The sequence below is a fragment of the Jatropha curcas genome, chromosome 6 (assembly GCF_041381405.1).
Source record: "Jatropha curcas cultivar XTBG-Jc1 chromosome 6, XTBG_Jcur_1.0, whole genome shotgun sequence".
Lineage (NCBI taxonomy): Eukaryota > Viridiplantae > Streptophyta > Magnoliopsida > Malpighiales > Euphorbiaceae > Jatropha > Jatropha curcas.
The window spans coordinates 1824166-1843504 of NC_143156.1; the positions used below are offsets into that span (position 1 = coordinate 1824166).

Consider the following 19339-nt stretch of genomic DNA (forward strand, 5'->3'; position numbering starts at 1 on the left):
TTAATTAAGGATTTAATCCGTGTAAAACACACAACAATCATAAATTTCGAAATGAAAATAATCTCATATTCAAAGGGATTTAGAGATACTCGTGAGAATACCAAAACCATACGGCAATATATATATATATATATATATATATATATATATATATATATATATATATATATATATATGCATGCATGAAAATGGATTGAACCTGAATTGGATGTGGTAGGGGCCATAGTTGCAGAGTCGCAGTTTGAGTTTTAATTTTCTTCTACATTGAGAAAAGTGACAAATGTTTTAATGCTCACATGCCCTTCTGAGATGGCCAATCCTCCTTCTTCTACGAGACAATCAGTCTTTGTTTCAATAAAAATAACCAACGAACAATAAATATTTTGAAGATAGGTCAAAGCTTTTCCTCTGCAATTGGCTCAAACATTTTATTATCCCTTTGATGTCATTGCTCATGGTGGATCCTACATCTGGATTTCTGTCTGAACTGCAAACTGTGATAGGATAGATTAAGAGCAACACTAGCAATTTTAACCCTGTAAAATAATTACTGTCTAAAAACTTATTTTTCTATTAATTAAAAATACATTTTTATTCTTTTTTTAAAATGACCCAATTTGAACTTTTATATTATGTTTTAAATGTAACTGTAATACGTTAGAGAAGAAAGGAAGAGAAACACTAGCCTATTCATGGCTCCACCTATGGACAAAATCAATAAAATTAAATATCTTGGAGAAAATCTGGATCTATGCCAACCTGCAACTATACTTGCAGGGTTCCAAATGAATTGACTTATTCGAAAAAAAACCTTGTTCTTTGAAATATCTATTTCGTATCTAGTACTGCATGGTTCCATTCTGTAAGAACTCCGAATCATTCTCTTGAAGCTAATATAACTCTACCTAAAAGTCATTGCAATTTCTTTTTTGGGAGTCTAACGGTCGCCACCTATACTTTTCCTTTCAATAAAAACTCCCAGGGGTGAGCAAACTTTGAACAAAATTGAATTATTTTCGATTTTTAGATTGTTTATTTAATTATTGATTTTCAATCTTCTATAATTTTGATTTTCGATCTTTGGATCGGTTATTACAAAATACTTATTTTCTGAGTAACATTGAATCATTTGATTGAACTGATTAATTTGACTCGATTTTCAAACTTAATTTATTTGGTTCGATTTCAAAAAAAAAAAAAAAAAAAAAAAAAAAAAACTATTTTTGGTTTTCGTAATTCAGTTTCAACCCGCCATGTACACGCCCATAATTGAAAGCATGAACAAGTATATAGAGTAGTTGATGCAAAATTTAGATTTTGGGAAATACAGCAAATATACATTTAAATTTATTATAATATTTTTAAAATATAATAAGAGTTTATATAAAAAAATATTAAAAATATTAATTTTGAAATATTAAGGGTGACAGTGACTTTTCCTCGCAACTGTATTTGTAGGTGTTCACGTACGTGCGCAGCGTATGTATGTATGTATGGGCACACATGAGCAAGAAATGCATACAAAAGTGACAATACAACATAATTGGAAACGAAAAATACAATACAGCATACCAGTCAACTAATAGAAAGAGAGTTTACAGACGTCTTGATCAACAAAATTTCGTTATATGAAACCATTATTAAGAAGAATATTAAGCAGAATTATTAAAAATAATATTAAGCAGTTTTTTTTTAATCAGAAGTTTCGAATTTGAATTTTAACTATAGAGTCCCTTTAAATACTAAGAGAGAGCGGTTTGCTACTCTTCTAAGAATATACCTGGTGTAAATCTGAATTAGTCGGAGGAGTAGTCTTTCGGATATCGGATAGTTTAAACAAAATATATAATATAGGGTGTGTATGGAGAAAAGCCGGCTGACTCGAGGGTAAAATGTTGGATCCGAGGAGTTTTTTCCTACCTTTTTTTCCTTTTTCTGGGAAGAAAATGATGCAATTAAACTAAGAAGGGCAAAATCAACCCTTACAAGAGTGTCAAACGGATGAGCTATCTCCTCAGTAATAATAAATTATTGATTTTCCTCCTCAATAATAATAACCTAGGCTAGCCATGCATATTCGAAGGGTCTTTGCATCATTTCCGACTGTAGGACTCATCTTGCAATGCATATCTAAGGATCTCGCACAACCGTATATGGGCTCAATGCCTTCGGGAATCCCGGGCAACATAGTCCTACCTATACCGGAACCTCACCTCCGGAGAGGGGCGCACTATAGGCCCTCGGCCCTATAGTGTCCATAGAGCTCCTTCTCTATGGAGACATCAATCCCTCTTGATAGAACATGATGCCCGCATCCTAGCTCACTAGGGCTCGGTCCCGCATACTGGCCCCGGGGTGGCGGAGAGCATTACGTCGGGTCTCCCCTCTCATATTATTGGTCCAAATACCATTCAACATGCTATTCTCGTCTCCAATAGCCTTACTTTGTCCGTATGGTCACCATGGTACGGCACCATCAACCCTTACAAGAATGTCAAACAGAGGAGGTACCTCTTCAATAATAATAAATTATTGATTTTCCCAGTTTTTTCCTACTTGTTGGTTAATCTTTTTCCTAAATAATAATAAATTATTCATTGCTAATAAAAAAAAAAAAGAATATATGTGTGCACGCAAGCGTGCTAGAAATTTTTTCTTGTCAGAAATTGGAAATTTAAAAAATAGAAAAAATATTGATTTTATGATTTGATATTTATAACTTAATTAATAAGAAAATCCAATCACATTTAGGCTGCATTTATTTCCAGAAAATAACTTACTTTTAAAAAATGAGTTTTAAGGAAAATATTTTCTAAATGACTTATTTTTCGTTGTTTGATTGCAATATCGAAAATTAGTTAAAAAATATTAAAATTTTTAACTCATAAGTCCATAATAATAATCATAATAATAATATAAAATTTTATATTTAAAAAATTTTTATTGTTAAATATGAGAATAATAAAAAAATGGTAAATTATGAAAGTCGCAGGTGACCGGTGGTAGTGGTAATAGCTACCGATGAGTAATAAATTAAAAAAAATATGAGTTTATAGGATTATAATAAGTTTGTCAAAGTTCTAAAAATGTTTTACGGTCTTGAATTGGAAGTCATTTTCTTTAAAAATGACTTAATTTTCCTTTGGCCAGGAAAATATTTTAGAAAATATTTTCCATTAACTTATTTTCCTGAATGCCTCCAAATAATGAAAAATTGTGAAAAATATTTTTCTGCAAATTATTTTACAGAAACAAATCGAGAGTTAATATCATTTAAAGAGATTAGAATTGGATATTCGAAAATTTGGTTTGTTGAAAATGAGTTCTATCCCATATACAGTATCAAGTGGAAGCAGTCCCACATCAAGCAAGTAATTGATCTGTGAGCGTTGCTCCTAACAACTAACAAGTCAGTTTTTCAAAATGAGTACCCAATTGATGTGGATAATTACTAATTAATTCGAAAATGATTTGACTAAACCCACATTAATTATTATTAACATTGGTAATATGTTGTAGATCAATGATAGGACCTAATTGATGATTAGGAACACTACCAATGTCACGCCCAATTTTTCTGTGTCTGAATGAAAATATAACAGTGTTATTGTGTTCTGATGATTATTTGGAGATGTTGGAAGTTCGTAGTTTAACTAGGAGTGATGTTTGCCTAGCTTAGTTTTAGGTAGGACTCAATCAATTTATTTATATAAAAAAAAAAAAAAACATGACATATAATATTTAGCATACAGGATGAAATCAACATGACAGGACATAGGTTCAACCAGATTGTAGCGTCTCGGTTCGGTTCATTTGGGTTAATGGGTGGACCAGGAAGGGATGTTACAACCAATTAAAATATATGTAAGTCAAACATATGACACAGTAAGTCTGGTTATTAGTCTTCTCATCTGCGTGGAGACAGAGTGAATATAGTCTACAGTGTTCTTTCGATCCTTTGATCCTCCTAATGAATAAAAAAAATCGATTTTATATAAATTATTCTTTTTTCTATTGATTAAAATGCATTAAAAGAGAAGTGTATGTTGTTCTATTTTTTGCACAAATCTAATTATTATAGTCCAAAAAAGAGTAGTGTATCATACTTTTAGATTCATTGAATCGTTGAAAATTTTTATAGTTGAGTCAACTAAAACTCGAAATTTTTCATTCTTTCTATAAAAAAAAGTGAAAATATCAATCAAATTGCATTTAATTTTTGTATTAACACCGCATTTGAAATGAAAGAGATCTAAATTTGTAATTTTGAAATTAAAATAAAAAATGTTGTTAATAAAAATTAGTAAGTACATTTGGAATTGAGTTCCTAGTATGATAATATGATAATTAAGCCAATGTATAAGCATTGATATTTGCTCGTCAACGCACCCAACTAAAAAAAATATGCAACGGTTAGATAAAATAAACTTAGTCATGTATAATAGAACCAAATTCTGACCAATTTAGAAGACAATGCATGAAGAACTAGTCGTGAATCAACAGCTTGAAGTAAAAAATTATATCAGAAATTCAAATACTCATTTGTTTTAATTTATTAATTTTTGAAATGAAATCCAACTAATTAAACTGTTTAAACATCTACAAAGAAACAATTATAAAAAGAAGGGAAAGTGTGAATCATTTCCATATATATTTCTTCACAAAGCAATTAATAAAACATGGGTACACAGCTTTGAAATTTCATGGATTTGTATATCAAAAAAAAAAAAAAAGAAAAAAAGAAAAAAAGATGATAGGTCAATTTAGAATGAAGCATCAATTTCATAGACCCAGAACTTTAAACTCTAGCAATTAAGTGGGAAGGTGGAGGAGGAGGAGGAGGCGCAGGTGGTGGTTGGCTGGAGTTGAGAGCTAGACAGTGAGTACAACCCAATATTTATGGTGGAGAGATATAATAGCTATTAAATACCTAAAACGTAGTAGCTAGAGTTGCAGCAAAAATAAAAAATATGGGTATGGATGTTTATGAACCAAAGGATGGTGCTATTGCTAGGGCAACAAGTGTTGGTATAAATAACCGTATGGTCATTGACGAATATAGCTGTGAAGATACCCTGCATGCAGCTCTTGAAAATTGGATTTATTGCTTGTATATGCTTCTGCACATGTTTACGCACATCTAAAATCTTGAATAGAAATATACGTTATTTTATATATATATAACCGGAAAGTTTAATAACCATGTTTCTCATAAGTATGTTTTTCAAAAATCGAACTTGTGTTACCATCCTTACGGATATTGAAGTCTGTTACTATTTCAACTAATATCTTGTTCGTAGACAATATATATTATTATCAATTAATTAATTTTTAGTTTAATGATACTAACTAAAGTTATTCATATGTTTGTGAGATTGCAAGTCAACTTGGAGTTTAATTAATTAATTAAGTAAATAAATTAATATTCAATTGATAAATGAGTTTGTACTCATTTTATTGACATAAATTGAGTTATTTAATTTCATAAATCAACATAAATGGGATCAAAAGAAGAAAAAAAAAAAAACAAGCATCTCTAACACTAATTAAACAACTCATAAAATTATTCCTTTTTTCTATTTCTTTTTTTTTTTTTTTAAAGATACAATAGAAAGGACATTTTGGACACAATCTCCATTACTCAAAAGAAACCAAACCTAGTTAACATGTACTGTCTAGAAATAAAGACAACAGTAAGCACCAGAAACAAAGACAGAAATAACAGTAAGATATATAGTGTACATAATAAGTGTTTCACATCTACCCATATTTTCTTTTTTTTCCACTCATATTGTACGTAAAAAGTGTCATCACTCTTCTTCTTCTTCTTCTTCAAATTTTCTTTTCCACTCATGACATTGCATTGAATTAACAAAAATAAATAAATGAAAAACAAAATATTAATAGATTTTTTGCACACGTTCACAAGTGCAAACGAGAGTTTATCCTTTTCTTTTTAATTTGAAATTAATGTTTTTAATTTATAATAATTTTGTAATGAACCTTCGAGTACCAAACGCTCTTGTTTGTACTACGTGAACGTGCACATAAAATCAAAATAATAATAATAATAATAATAATAATAATAATAATACCATAAAAATGATTGAGATAGCAAATGAAAGAAAGGAAATTTTCAAAAATGGTCAACGACAGGTATCTTTGACCATTAATGAAATTGGTAAACCTAGTTTCCTTTGGTCTTCTCCTTCGAATAGTTCTTGGAATGAAAATCAAGAAACATAAACAAAAGAGAAGTGATGAAAACGGCGTCGAAGCACCAACCCATGATTCCAGAGCAACCGGAGCCAGTAAAATGGTAGTAGAAAATCCACGCCATGATTGCAAAGCTTGAGAAGAACTGCGTAATCTGGCAGTCTGTAACCAATTTTTTCCATCTGGGTCTTTTCCCTAAAGCACAAAGAAAATAATAGAAGTACACAATCACATGCACAAGTGCATTAGTAACAAGAACTGGTTGGAACATCGACTGAGAAATGTTTAAAGATATATAACACATAACCACCACGACGGAGTGGTGGTAGAGGTGGAGAAATGTCAATCTTTGAATGGAATTGCTCAAAATTATCAAAAGGGTATCCATAAACTCATAAATCTTGGACAAATAAAATATATAAGCCCAGAAAAAGAGAGGTCCTGTTGGCGGAGTTTTCTTAGGGAAACAAACGATATAATCAATGTCTGGTGCAAGAATGAGAATGGAAAGACTGCAACCAAGCGCCATAACGTAGGAAAGTGAAAGAAGAACCACATCATGAACGGCAGTGAGGTTTCTGACAAATTTAGGGCTGAAATTGGGTTTGGTTACGTGAGAGAGAAAAAAAGTGAAAAAAAGATATGAAAGAAGAGTAAGTGTAAGGAAAAGCAAAGAAGAAGCTGGAGTTTCGCCTTGTTTCCAAGAAAAGTTGACAATTATTGGATGGTCGACTAGCCAATATCGGACAGTTTGAAAAACCGGTTGGTGGCTAAGGTGGTTCATTACAATATATTTGGCATTTTGGAAAAGGAAGTCCATGGTTGCCGGCGGCCGCGGTGGTGATTAGGGTTTTGGTGATGTTGCGAGAGAAAAGGAGAAGGAAGAATTTAAAAGAGGATGTCAAAATTTGAAAGTACTCAAGTGAAGTTTTAATGTGATTGCAAGCAGTTGGTTGCTCATCAGACATCCCAGTATCTGTCCTTTTCCATTTATTTCCATTTACTATCCTAACCAAAAACTATAACTCACTCGCAAAAAAAAAAAAAAAACAGTGATATGTATATATAGAGATCCAATGATTAGTATTAGTCTGCCATTAACGATTGGTTGAAAATGTGTTTATAAACAAAAAATTAAAAAAAAAAAAGATTGGATTGAAGTGCATGCATGACAATAAAATTAGAAATTTTGCATGATTATTTTTTATTTTCGATGCATTAGTTCATTTAAATTAGAATATTATTAAGGTAATCTCTCTATTTATTGTTTATAAAGATTAAATTCTCTTTTCGGACGAATTTAAGAACACTGTGTGATTCGATAATTCGTATTTTATGAAATTAATTAAAAAGTTCATGTACCAATATGAGAAAGAAAATAGAGATATATGATTTTCCGGTTGGTGTTAATTTGATGACTATTATTTTATGATATGCCACATTCAGTGCTAATTTTCATGACCCTTATTTTAATTATAATGCCTTGCTTGGTGTTAATTTCATGACTCTTATTTATGAGTTCCTGCAGTTTTCAAGCTGATAATTAAAACCTTTTATTATTTTTATTTATACTTTAAATATAATAGTTTAATTTCTTTCTGGTTGATTAATTTCTTTCATTAGAACACGTATATGCATCCTCTTTTAATTTGACATGCTTACTTTAAAAAGTATTGTTCTTTTCAATCGTCTGAGATATCTCCTGTTAAGCCCAGATCATATCTTTATTTTTGGACTAAATCCATAAAATTTAATATTTTTATTAAAATGAGAGTATTTCTGACTATATATTTAAAAAAAAAAGAATAAAGTCAGAATACTTTTTAAAAATTCTTAATTTTAATTGCTTGGTCCGATCATATATTTTAAATTTATTTCATTGTTGTCTGATCCGATAAGCAAAAGATATAATTAATGTGTTGTATCAATAAGACAAAAAAAAAAAATACAAGATAAAAAGAAAGTGATTTTAGAGAATGGAGACATTTTAAAATCCATGAGAACAATAAATGTTGTCAAATACTCATCCGTTTCATTTTGTTTGCTTATTATTTTTTTCTTTTGATGTCCCAGAATGTTTGCAAAATTTTTAAATTTATATATGTAACAATTATTTTTCTCATGATAAACTTTATGATATTTCGTTAAATGACGATTTTTTTTTAAATATCTTAATGAGTTTAGGATAAAAAAGAGTAAAATAATTTTTATTGACTAAATTTTTAATATGCGTGTTTTGTCAAATCATGCAAATAAAATGAGACGAGGAAGTAGTAATTAAGGAGAGTAATTGTGCATTTCTTTCAGTATTATTAAGTACTTATTACACTTTTTTATTTGGTACCTTTTATTACACAATAACTCTTCCCTTCTTCACCGGATTAATCTCTCCCACCTGCCATGCCAGCCAGGATACCAATTTAATACATTAAATTTCAATTTTTTGAGTTTCCTTTAGAATAATTTCCAAATTTTTATTTGCAAAAATTAAAAATTAAATGCTGAAAAAATAAATATTCAGAATTGAAAATGCTGAATAATTGAAGTGATGAAAATTTTAAATTATAAAATAATTTAACAGCTTAATTATTTGTTTATTCAAATTTTTTGACTTACAATTTTAAGTGAATTTAATTCAATTAAAGTAATTTAAAATTATTATTAAAAATTATAAAGATTTTTTAAAAGTTACTTTTACTTTATTTTCATTTTTCAAGTAAATAGTCAAAATTTTAAAAATATATTTTTATTAATTTGATGCATAAGTAAATTCATAGATGAGTCTAAAAAAATCAATATCGCCAAAAAATGGAAATCTTGCTTTCTATGTATGTATGAATGATGACAACGCGTATCGGCCAACTATTGTACCTGAATAAATTTATTACAAATTTCCTTTTCCTATCCACGTGGCCCTCTAATAATGCATTTGCATTTGCTACTCCAGTTACATCAACACCGTTTAATCAATTTTCATTATAAAAATCTCAAAGAAATTTCATTTTTAACCAGTAAAAAAATTTTTACTTTATTAACTAACAGAGTTAAAAAAAAAAAAAAAAAAAACTTAAAATAACTGAGAATTAAACCTGAGCTAATAGAAAGAAATAAATGAATGAAACAATCAAAATAATTATGAAAATAAGATGAAGTTATACCCCACACAGCAGTCAGGATGCGACATGTCGCAGATCGTACGACAATTGTTGTTATTGCTCGTCTTCCCATGTGACCTTAAATGCAACATATAAAGAGAATCTCCACGAACAAAATGGAAATGAACTGTAGGTAGGTGTAATTTTTTTTTTTTTTTTTTTGAAAGGAGGTAGGTGTAAATTTAAAATGCCATAAATTTTACTGGTTCGATTCACTCCCTGGTTCTGCAGGTTCGGCATTTGCTTAGCCTGGAATGAACTGTACAGATTTTTTTATATTTATAAATGAACTTTTTTTATATATTATTAATATTTTATGACTTATTAATTAAACTCTTAACTCACTGATTAAGCGAATGACCTGTCTATCTGAGTTTTTACTGAAAATATCCAGACCGAATTTAATAATATTGCCCGAAGCAAATGACTTATCCATCATTTTTTTACCGGGCTAATGTCCAAGCCGAATTTAATAACACCGAAGCGAATTAGCTATCCATCCTATTTTATTGGGCTAATGTCCAGACCGAGTTTAACAACACGGGCCGAAAAAGGTAAAGAATAGGTTTCATCCCGTATGAGTAAACTGAGTTTAATGCACGACTGTACATAATGTCGGCCATAGAAAATTGAAATAGGAAGTAGTTAGGGTTCAATGCATAAAATTGATTTCCAAATTTTATAAGAAAATTTTAATGACACCCTCAATTTTTCAAATTCATCCATTAAATCCTTCTACTAATAAAATTTCATCAATTAAATAATTTATTTTATAAAAATTCCACTATTAAATATAATTTTATAATTTTTTAATTATTGGATATATATTCAATGAGTGTACTACTTTTATGCTTTTTTTAAAAAAAATTACCTTTTTCCTGAATAGAAAAACAGTTTATTTATAATAGAAATCATTAACGATTAAAGATTCTACATTAAAAGGAAAATCAAACTTATTTATAAATTGAAGTATTTAATAAATGTTATTTTACGAGTTTAAAGATTTAGAAACTCCGGCGTGTGAAAAATTATACGGCTTCTTTAATAAAGATTAGACCTCAACCTAAATAAATGTAATGTTGTATGATAAAAATGGGCAACCTGGATGGATAAGGTTGAGAAGTGTTTCTCATGTCTTCTTAATGGTTTTAGATCTAAGGATTTCCTTTCCCATGTGAAATATGGGCTCTATAGACTGACAACACTTCCATGGTGGCTGAGCCATGGACACTCCTAATTAAGGTTTGGTAGTAGCTAAGGACTAAAATGTTAGAATATTTCGTATTGATTGAATGTTAAAAAAAAAAAATCAATAAAATAATTAATTATGATGCTATGCGACTTCAATTTCCGTAAAGATAGGAATACAAGTTTAATTGTTGAAAAAAAAGAAAATCTTTATATGAAATGATTACTTTTATCATGTTCCCAGAGGATTGGAAGGGGTGTTGGGCAACTCTCGCTTCGTCAGCAAAAGAAAAAAAATTAAAAATTTTCCCTTTTTAAATTTTTAATTTTATCTCTTAAAACATTGCATCTTATTAAAATTTGTCTATCTTATTATTATTTCTTTTGAGTATTTGAACATGGATCTATTATCAAATTATATATACACTTACCACTAGACTATATCCTAATGTGCAAATCAATACTCTTTCTTAAAATAAATAAGAGTTGTGCTCGGCAATAATTTTTTAAGTAACTTTTAGTATTTTGATAAACGTTACTGTTGATAGTATTCGGTAACATAAGATTTTAAACTAACTTTTAAAGGTTAAGGTAATTTTTTATAAGAGTTAACTTATGCACTATTTAGCTTTTAGCGTATTATAAAAAACTACTCAAACAGTTAATAGCTAAATGCTATTATGACAGTTAACAGTTAATTTTACAGAAAACAGTTAACAGAAAACATTTAATTTTACAGAACAAACCGAAGGAGCAGGAAAAGTTTGGTATGGACTCCTTGTATGGTGGGCAAAATAGGACTAACTAGCTAGCTAATGCCCACTGCCCTGCCCACTTCAAGTTAGGGCCTAGGAGACCCAAGAGGTGGACCTCATGGTTAACCAAAAAGGGTCAAGGCTAAAGTTGGAGAGGTATGGTCCTAACCATCTACTTGACAACTTGACATTCCCATGAATGCGATAGCACATTACACTGCCATCCAAGGAATAAAATTTTAAAATCAATTTTCATTTTCAAGGTAATTGAAAATGAAATGTAGGGTATAAATAAGTGGAGCTACTTGAATTTGTAATAAAAAATGTTCAAATTTGAGCCAACATTAATCTATTGGAGGCCCAACCCTAGTCAACTACTTTAAGACTTGACATTTCCATGAGCATGATGGCACATTATATTGCCATTCATATGTATAAAATTGAAATTAATTCTCATATTTAGGGTAATTTAAAATAATGTGTCATGTACATCTAGGGATTTAAGTAAGGAGTTACTTTAAATTCAGCACCATTAATATTCGAAATATATCAAAAAGTGAAAGTGAAATTACCTAAATCCCAATTTAAGACAATGAATATTTAGATTCAATTCCATTTTAATTGATTTAAGATCTAGTTGGCAATTTGAATTTTAATTGATTTTATTGAGCTAAGTTCCATCTTGCATTTAAAATAAGATCTGTATATCCATTTTTATCAACTAAAATTTTAAATGTCTTTTTTTCTTTTTATGAATTTTAATTTTCAAATTATGCCTATGAAAATTACTTTTTTGTCCTTACTTATAAAGTAATAATAATATAAAAGAAAAGGTATATTTTTAAAAATATAAAATGTATCATTCCAACCCACATATCATATTACAAAAAATCTCAATCAAAATTGAGAACCAATCAATTAAAACCCAATTGAACAATAATTCCAAAACATAAACTACACAGAAACACAAAATGCAATCTACATAATCATCAATCATGCCTGTTTATCTTCTTCATCAACCTTCTCGATCTTCTTCTTCGCATAGCTCTTCCCATGAAAATTAACAAAAAGAACCAAAAGAGAAGCATTAAAAATGGCATTGAAGCACCAACCCCACATACCAGAACACCCTAATCCTGTAAAATGGTAATAAAGCATCAAACATGAAACTGCAAAGCTAAACACAAATTGCACAATCTGGAAATCAGTGACCAATCTTTTCCATTTAGGCCTCACACCCATTGCACATAATAGATAGTAGTAGTACATTAACACATGTACCACTGAATTAGTGATTAAAGCTATTGGAAACAAAGATTGGCTAGTGTTTAGCCACAAGTAGCACATAATCACCACCGTTGCGTGGTGGTAAACGTGGAGGAATGTCAACCGTTTGATTGAATTACTAAGAATAATCAAAAGGGTATCTATGAATTCAAGAATTTTTGAGAGGTAGAATATGTAGGCCCAGAAAAAGAGTGGCCCAGACGGTGAAGTGTGAGGAGGGAAGCAAATTATATGGTGTAAGTCAGGAGCATGGTAAATGATGGAGAAGATGCAACCAGAGGCCATGATGAAGGAAAGGAGAAAGAGAGTAAAGCTATGGAGGGCTGTGATGGGTTTTAGAAAGTGGGGTCCAAGAGATGGGAGTGACGCATAGGAGAGAAGGAAAGTAAGGAAAAGGTAGGTGAGGACTGTGAAGGAGAGGAATTGTGGAGTGGAGCCAAGGGTTTGGCCTGGGGTCCATGAGAAGTGAAGGATGTTAGGGTGGTTTACTAGCCAGTATTGAAGAGTGGAGAGGATTGGGTTCATTATAAGGGTTTTACGCGCCGCCTTGATTGGTGGCGATGGGATACAAGGATTGGGCTTCAGAGGAAATAGAAGACTGATATTGTGGAAGCTGGAGAGGTTTTTGTGATTGTGTTTACTTATTATGCGGACCAAATATATATATATAGCCTTGTTCGCTGGAAGACGAAAAACGTGAAATCAAAATGGACGCTCCATCCAATCCCCGAGTTCCCGGCACCGACACAGCGGCAACCTCCGCCCCTTAATAATTTAAATTGTAAAGGGTGAATTATCATTTTTAATATTCATAATTATTCAAATTCGAGTCTTTTTATAACCACAGTTTTCATCATTTTTCATCAATTTAGTAAGCAAGGACAACTTCTGCCCCAGTGTTAATTCGGGACCAATGAATTGAAAAAAAATATTTTTATTATATTATAAAATTTTTTTTCTTGCAGACATTATTATTGTAATGGAAGTATTAATTATCTTTTAATAAAACTTTTATCAACTGAAAAAACATGGAAAAGAAACAAAAAGATGATACAACAAGGGGTTCTTGGTTTCTGCTTAGCACATCAGCCCAGTTTCAGTATCATAAATAGGTTTTGCAATTCACACAGAAGAGTTGAGCTTCAAGATTTATGAGAGATTATTTAATCATTGCTCAAAAAAACAACAAATGTTAGTTCAAAGCTAACCTAAGGCAGTCCATGTCAGGTGTCAAGATTCAACTTAAAATACCGTATTACAACAGAAAAACAACTGAGTTAAGAATCAAGACATATCTTCCCCCTAAAAAGAAAATTCTTCAGGTAACAGTTCCTTGCCTCTCGGTTCGATTTTGCGACTCTTGTGCAGATATACTGTAAGAAGAATCATGATGAATTTACTCCCAGCTGTTTTTAATCCTCAAATTGATGCATTGCTTTCATGTTATCTACGCGGTAGCAAAATTGAATTGTGACGGTGATTATCACATCAACTGAATTATGCTGAACCTGCAGTAACCTTCTTCCGGACAACCCTTTTTCTTCGTGTCTTTGGAGCTGATGCTCCCCCGTCAACAGAATCAACGCTCCCTTGTTTGATGCCAAGAAGCCCTAGCCCAGAAACAAAGGTTTTCTTTGATATAAACCATTTTGAAGATGATGTAGCAACATCTTCAACTGGTCTATTGTAAGCCTTCAAAAGGGTATCCGACTGGGCCAGAGGATCTGCCTCTGCCCCTATCCAGGCCAGTCTTGATGTCTCTCCGACTTGTACATTCAAAATCCTGCATGGGATCCAGAACAAAATCATATGAGTAGAGCTTCAAACCAAAATGTTCATCAAAATTGTAGCTATAACAGTCAGATGTGATCAGAGGATTTTAGAAATGGAGTGCAAGGCTTCAGTTGCATATCAAGAATGAATTTCCAAGGTAAACCTTATCATCGAGCCATCATGATTCACGGTGGAATTAAAATTCTCAACACAACAAGAGAAGAAATTGCAGTGAAAGGCTGCAATTTTATTTCTTTTATTGCACTTTCCTTTCACCTTTTAATTGAGCAACACAGTGAGATACCTACTGTAAGGGGTTTCACGCCCTTCCAAAAAATGAAGTACACTCTTTAAGCAGGAAGAAACAAACCTCATAGCTGTGCTGAAAAACAGTGCCACTCCAATAACATCAAAATGGCTGACCATTGCCCTATCAAATCCACATAATAGCTGGTATCTCAGGTTTGCATAAAGTCCAAGGAAAGCACCATAACCACGCGCATAGTTACTCACAGGCGGGACTGTCACAGATAACCTGCCAAACAAGTGAAGAGAATGAGTCAGTATAATTTGATTTAAGATAAACGAGCCTTTTTTTTATCCATTCCCACATGAAAACCACATAAAAAAATTTAAATAAGTGTCTCCTTGAAATATTGCTTACCTATCTTTCTTTTTACTGGCCAAGACATTTGACAATTGACCTTGGATTGCCCCAGCACTTAATCCAACCACACATAACTCAGCAGCCTTATAGAAGAACGAATGGACCCTCTTTTGCAAGTCAAATTCTCTAAGCGGGTAACTCTTCTCAAATATATTGTTTGGGAGCTTCTGTAGTGTATTTTGCAAGTCAAAACGGAATGTGTTTCCATATGAACGGCAAGGAGCAAGCGTCCAAACAACTATGGCATTGCAAACTGTTGCTGTAAGTACATTTACAAGCGCTAGATCCCATTCATGCTTTATCCTATCATAGTGGTAAAATTACTTATCAGTTCAGCAGTAAATGAAAATGACACAATTAAACTTGTACATCCACTGTCAAAAGAAAGAAAGCAAATACCTATCTTTGCGATTTTTCAACTCCCACCAAACAGAACAACCAATTGTAGCAGCCTGCTCTAAAAGAAGCCGATATAAAAAGGCAGGATCTGCAAGCATCCTGTAGAACAAAATATCACATGATCAAAAATCTGAAAATAATCCATTACAACAAGTTGAATACTAATCACATAGTCAAAAAGAAATTTCTTGGACTATATTAGGTTAGGGATGATGTTGAGCTGGATGCACTGCATGTCAACAGGGACGCCCAGTAGCTCACACGGATCAGATAATGTCCAACATAAGAGAAGTTGAAATAAATATATAGACTTATTACAATATCAAATTTGCTTCGTGTCATTATGTGGCAATTCTAAACTTGTCCAATAAAGTTATCAGAAGTTTTTTGCACAAGTTTAACCTTCCATTAACAATTCCCAACAGATGCTCAAGTATACAAATTATTCTGTTAGCTAACCAATCAGTATATTAGAGGAACCAAGTTGTAGTCACATGGAAAATTGTCATGTCGCCACAAACTTCCCACCATCACTTTCTTACTCTTTTTTCACCCCTATCACCAAGTCCTAAATTCTGCGCCCCCCCCCCCCCCCCCCCAACACAAAAAAAAAAAAAAAAAACAAAATCACTACCAATTCAACCATCAATATAGCAGTGCACCATCACCTGCCTTGAAAAGATAAAGAAATGTAGAAAATTTATGTGTTTACACAATCTCACTGAAGACACTACTTCATATGGTTCTCTAAAAATCAACATACCCATTCATGTATTCTATCTTCTCTCTCCCCCGCTCTAAATAAAATTATGGACGCACACATCAAACATGCAAACTCCCATTTCAGTAAAGTTATTCTTCAATATTTTTTCTGCTTCATGGTGAGGTCAATCTCACTTCCAGGAAGAACCATGATAAAAAAGCTTGACAACTACCAGATAACTATCTGGTTCTATTGGAAGGTTATAGCCATCTTTCAAACAAATCTTGAACTTCTCAATATAGCTTCAACAGCCTACAAGAATTGGCTTTTTTGCCTGAAATGAAATCTAGCCCCAGACTTGCTATCGAGCAGCTTATTCAAGGTAATTCTTTTTTTTTTTTTTTGTGTGTGTGTGTCTGTGAGAGGAGAGGGGGGTGGAGAGTTTGCATGGCTGCAATTTGGGCCAAATAATAGTTTCAGTGGTAAACAAGTAGAACCAAAATAAGGTTAGCATCACAGAAAATTTGTTAGTTTAATTCCCAACTTGCACAGTTTAAACTTCAAGGATCATATTGAGAAAATCATGCAAGTTCTTATTCCCAAAAGAACAAAAATTTTTATGTTGGAAATTATTGCTCTAAATAGAACAACTGTCCTAAGTGACTCAATCAACACTTGGCATTCCTCTACAGGCATAATCATTTAATCATATTGGATTTACAATAGCCATAAAGTTGTGATCTGATGAAAGATTTTAAATATAGCATAAGTTAAAAAATATTGAAATCCCAACATATTGAAATTACCTTCCAATAAATGCCCTGGAAATTGCTTCAGGAAGCGTTCTAGAGATAAACCTAGTAGTTGTTGGTCTGGCATTAATCGCTAGGAACTTGACCATTTGAGCTGAGCTGACCAAACCCTGGAAGGATTCTTGCACTCAGTATTTACCCGAAATATTACTTTCTAAAGAAATAATAATAAGCAATATTATAAAACATCATATTTCACCATCTCATAGGCTTGTCGAAATCCAGCAGGCAAATCCATCATTGTTTTCTGCCATTCGTTCAAAACAGCATCTACAAATTTTCTATCAAAAAGCTGGGCACAAACAAGGACAAAATCAATACAACAAAAGTTTATATGCTTAAAGAACAGTTATATTAGTAACAAATGTGTGTTAATGAGTTTCTTTATCATATGAGAATTCCAACCTCTTCAAGAAATTTCCTCCTTCTGAATAGTCCACCTTCATCTCCCTCATCACCATCATCAAAATCATCAAAGTAATCATCATCATCACCATCATCATCACCTCCATCACCGCCACCGTGATTTATTTTTTTCCCAATATCTCCACCACCTCCCCCAAGAGCAACCTGCAATTTCTCAAACGAATAAGGCATTTTGCCAAAAACATGGAAAAATCTAACACAAGGATGAACAATTCCAGTGAACTGGTAAACAAAATACAGGTAAAGGACTGGGTCAGAAAATAAGCACTTAAATGATAATGAAAGTCAGAAGCAAGTCCTTCCTCATCAAAATCTAAACTGCATGCTAAAATGCATCCAAATGTGCACATAGAGAAAGCAAACAAGTAAAACTGCACGTCCTATATGATTTGAATATGCAACTGTAAAATCAGCTGAATGCACTGGCCTTGATGAGATAGGATAGCTCAACAGCATGAAAGGGTGCAATTATTAGGTACCAAACCAACATCCCCGTTAATTCTCATGTCCCTGAACTTACAATTACTTAGAGTTATTCCAAAAGGGTTCAATTTGAATTTGCAATCAACAAATTATTGTCTATTGACAAAGAACTTACCTCAGGGCTAACCTTGGACTCTTTCTGCGTCAAATCAAGTTTCCCTTTCTCCAAAGTAACCGCCCCAAAAGCACCGAATTTCCCCTTCATAACCGGTCCAAACTCCCCTCTCGAACTCGACGCCGAACCTAAATCCACCGGTGCAGCATCCGGAGCAAGAAAGCATCTTTCTAAAGCCGAAACGGCATCAGCGCCATCGATTATCGAAGGAGACGAGCACTTAATGATAAGATTCCTTCGTAATTTACATGTCACCGGCTGGATTGCGGGCAACTGCTGCCTTGGACACAGTTGAGGAATCGGAGGCAGACTTGGCTTTAACGGTAAGGTCTTAGCGGCGGTTGTGGCGGTGGGGATTTGAGCTGTATGAAACACCAAATGAGACATCTTTTAGAGGAAAGGAGCTTTTTCTTTTTTCTGTTTGGAAGTGAGAAATTTTGCCTTATCTCTTGTTATTTTCCCAGAATTTGTTTCATTTCAGGGAAGAATTCGCTCCTCTCTCTAGAAATTGGGGGCTCTGGTTTAGAGAGAGCGAGTTAAAGAGAGGGAGAAGAGAAGGGAATGGGTGGGGTTTTGATGGGTGGATAGCCGTCTCACTAGGGGACAAATTCAATCTCAAATGAACGAGTTTGGTGAGATGACTCGGGCGTGTGGACGATTCAAATCGGTCCGGTTTAGCCGATTTGGATTGGTCAACTTGTGGCACCCGGTGCCTATTTCCATTATTCTATTTGCTCACTAACTAAACAATTGAGCAGTCTTTCAAAGCAGAAGAATGAACATCACCGGTTGGTCAGTTGTTTGGCGTACATTTACAGTTATATCCCTAATGTTAACTTGAAATTACAATTGATTTGGATTTTCATTTTTTTTTATTTAATATGAGTATCTCGAGCTAATACTAAATCTTATTCATGTCTTATCGGACCAACAAATATTAAACTTTAATAACAATTAAGAGATAAGAGCGACGAATCATTTATTCTACGCTGGATTTTCAATTCTTAACAAAATAGAATTATCATTTAATTTTTAAAATTTGATAGAAATTATTATTTGATAAAATCACTTTTTTTAATAAATAGGAGGGTATTAAGCTTTTTAAGAAAAATAATTCCACGCTTCATTAACTAAACAATCTGCACAAAATTTACTTCCCTTTACACCTTCACGACCCTTATGTGTTATTGATAGCCCATTTGGTAAAATCACTTATTTAACATTAACATTTAGCACCATTAAATAATTTAATATTTTCATCTAAAAAGTATTAATTTTATCATTAAATATTATTTTACCTAACGATGGAAATGAGTTAGTAATTTGAATAAACCTTAAGGGTTAAATAGTAATTCTTGCT

The 19339-nt window shown here is 32.3% G+C and overlaps 3 protein-coding genes across 3 annotated transcripts; all 3 read right to left on the bottom strand.

Moving 5' to 3' along the window:
* Positions 1 to 5546: 5546 nt before the first annotated feature.
* LOC105633376 (uncharacterized) lies at positions 5547 to 7165 on the bottom strand. Its single transcript, XM_012215965.4, has one exon. The coding sequence runs from the start codon at positions 7034 to 7036 to the stop codon at positions 6188 to 6190; it is 849 nt and encodes a 282-aa protein (XP_012071355.1). The 5' UTR covers positions 7037 to 7165; the 3' UTR covers positions 5547 to 6187.
* Positions 7166 to 12136: 4971 nt separating this feature from the next.
* LOC105633375 (uncharacterized) lies at positions 12137 to 13359 on the bottom strand. The gene has a single exon (XM_012215964.4). It carries the CDS (start codon positions 13124 to 13126, stop codon positions 12308 to 12310), a length of 819 nt encoding a protein of 272 aa, XP_012071354.1. The 5' UTR covers positions 13127 to 13359; the 3' UTR covers positions 12137 to 12307.
* Positions 13360 to 13736: 377 nt separating this feature from the next.
* LOC105633374 (plant/protein, putative (DUF3411)) lies at positions 13737 to 18567 on the bottom strand. Its single transcript, XM_012215963.4, has 8 exons — positions 17980 to 18567; positions 17361 to 17525; positions 17155 to 17247; positions 16950 to 17065; positions 15441 to 15539; positions 15039 to 15344; positions 14745 to 14909; positions 13737 to 14384 (listed from the first exon to the last, which is right to left on the bottom strand). The coding sequence occupies exons 1-8, from the start codon at positions 18364 to 18366 to the stop codon at positions 14099 to 14101; spliced, it is 1617 nt and encodes a 538-aa protein (XP_012071353.1). The 5' UTR covers positions 18367 to 18567; the 3' UTR covers positions 13737 to 14098.
* Positions 18568 to 19339: the final 772 nt, after the last annotated feature.

What these genes read in the sequence shown, in the direction of transcription:
- LOC105633374 (XM_012215963.4), bottom strand. Translation starts at nt 18,366, where the DNA reads ATGTCTCATTTGGTGTTTCATACAGCTCAAATCCCCACCGCCACAACC. An exon ending in TTCGACAAGCCTATGAGATG is followed by an intron (nt 17,066 to 17,154) that starts GTGAAATATGAT and finishes GAATCCTTCCAG; the next exon opens with GGTTTGGTCAGCTCAGCTCA. An exon ending in TTTTTCAGCACAGCTATGAG is followed by an intron (nt 14,385 to 14,744) that starts GTTTGTTTCTTC and finishes GATCCCATGCAG; the next exon opens with GATTTTGAATGTACAAGTCG.
- LOC105633376 (XM_012215965.4), bottom strand. Translation starts at nt 7,036, where the DNA reads ATGGACTTCCTTTTCCAAAATGCCAAATATATTGTAATGAACCACCTT.
- LOC105633375 (XM_012215964.4), bottom strand. Translation starts at nt 13,126, where the DNA reads ATGAACCCAATCCTCTCCACTCTTCAATACTGGCTAGTAAACCACCCT.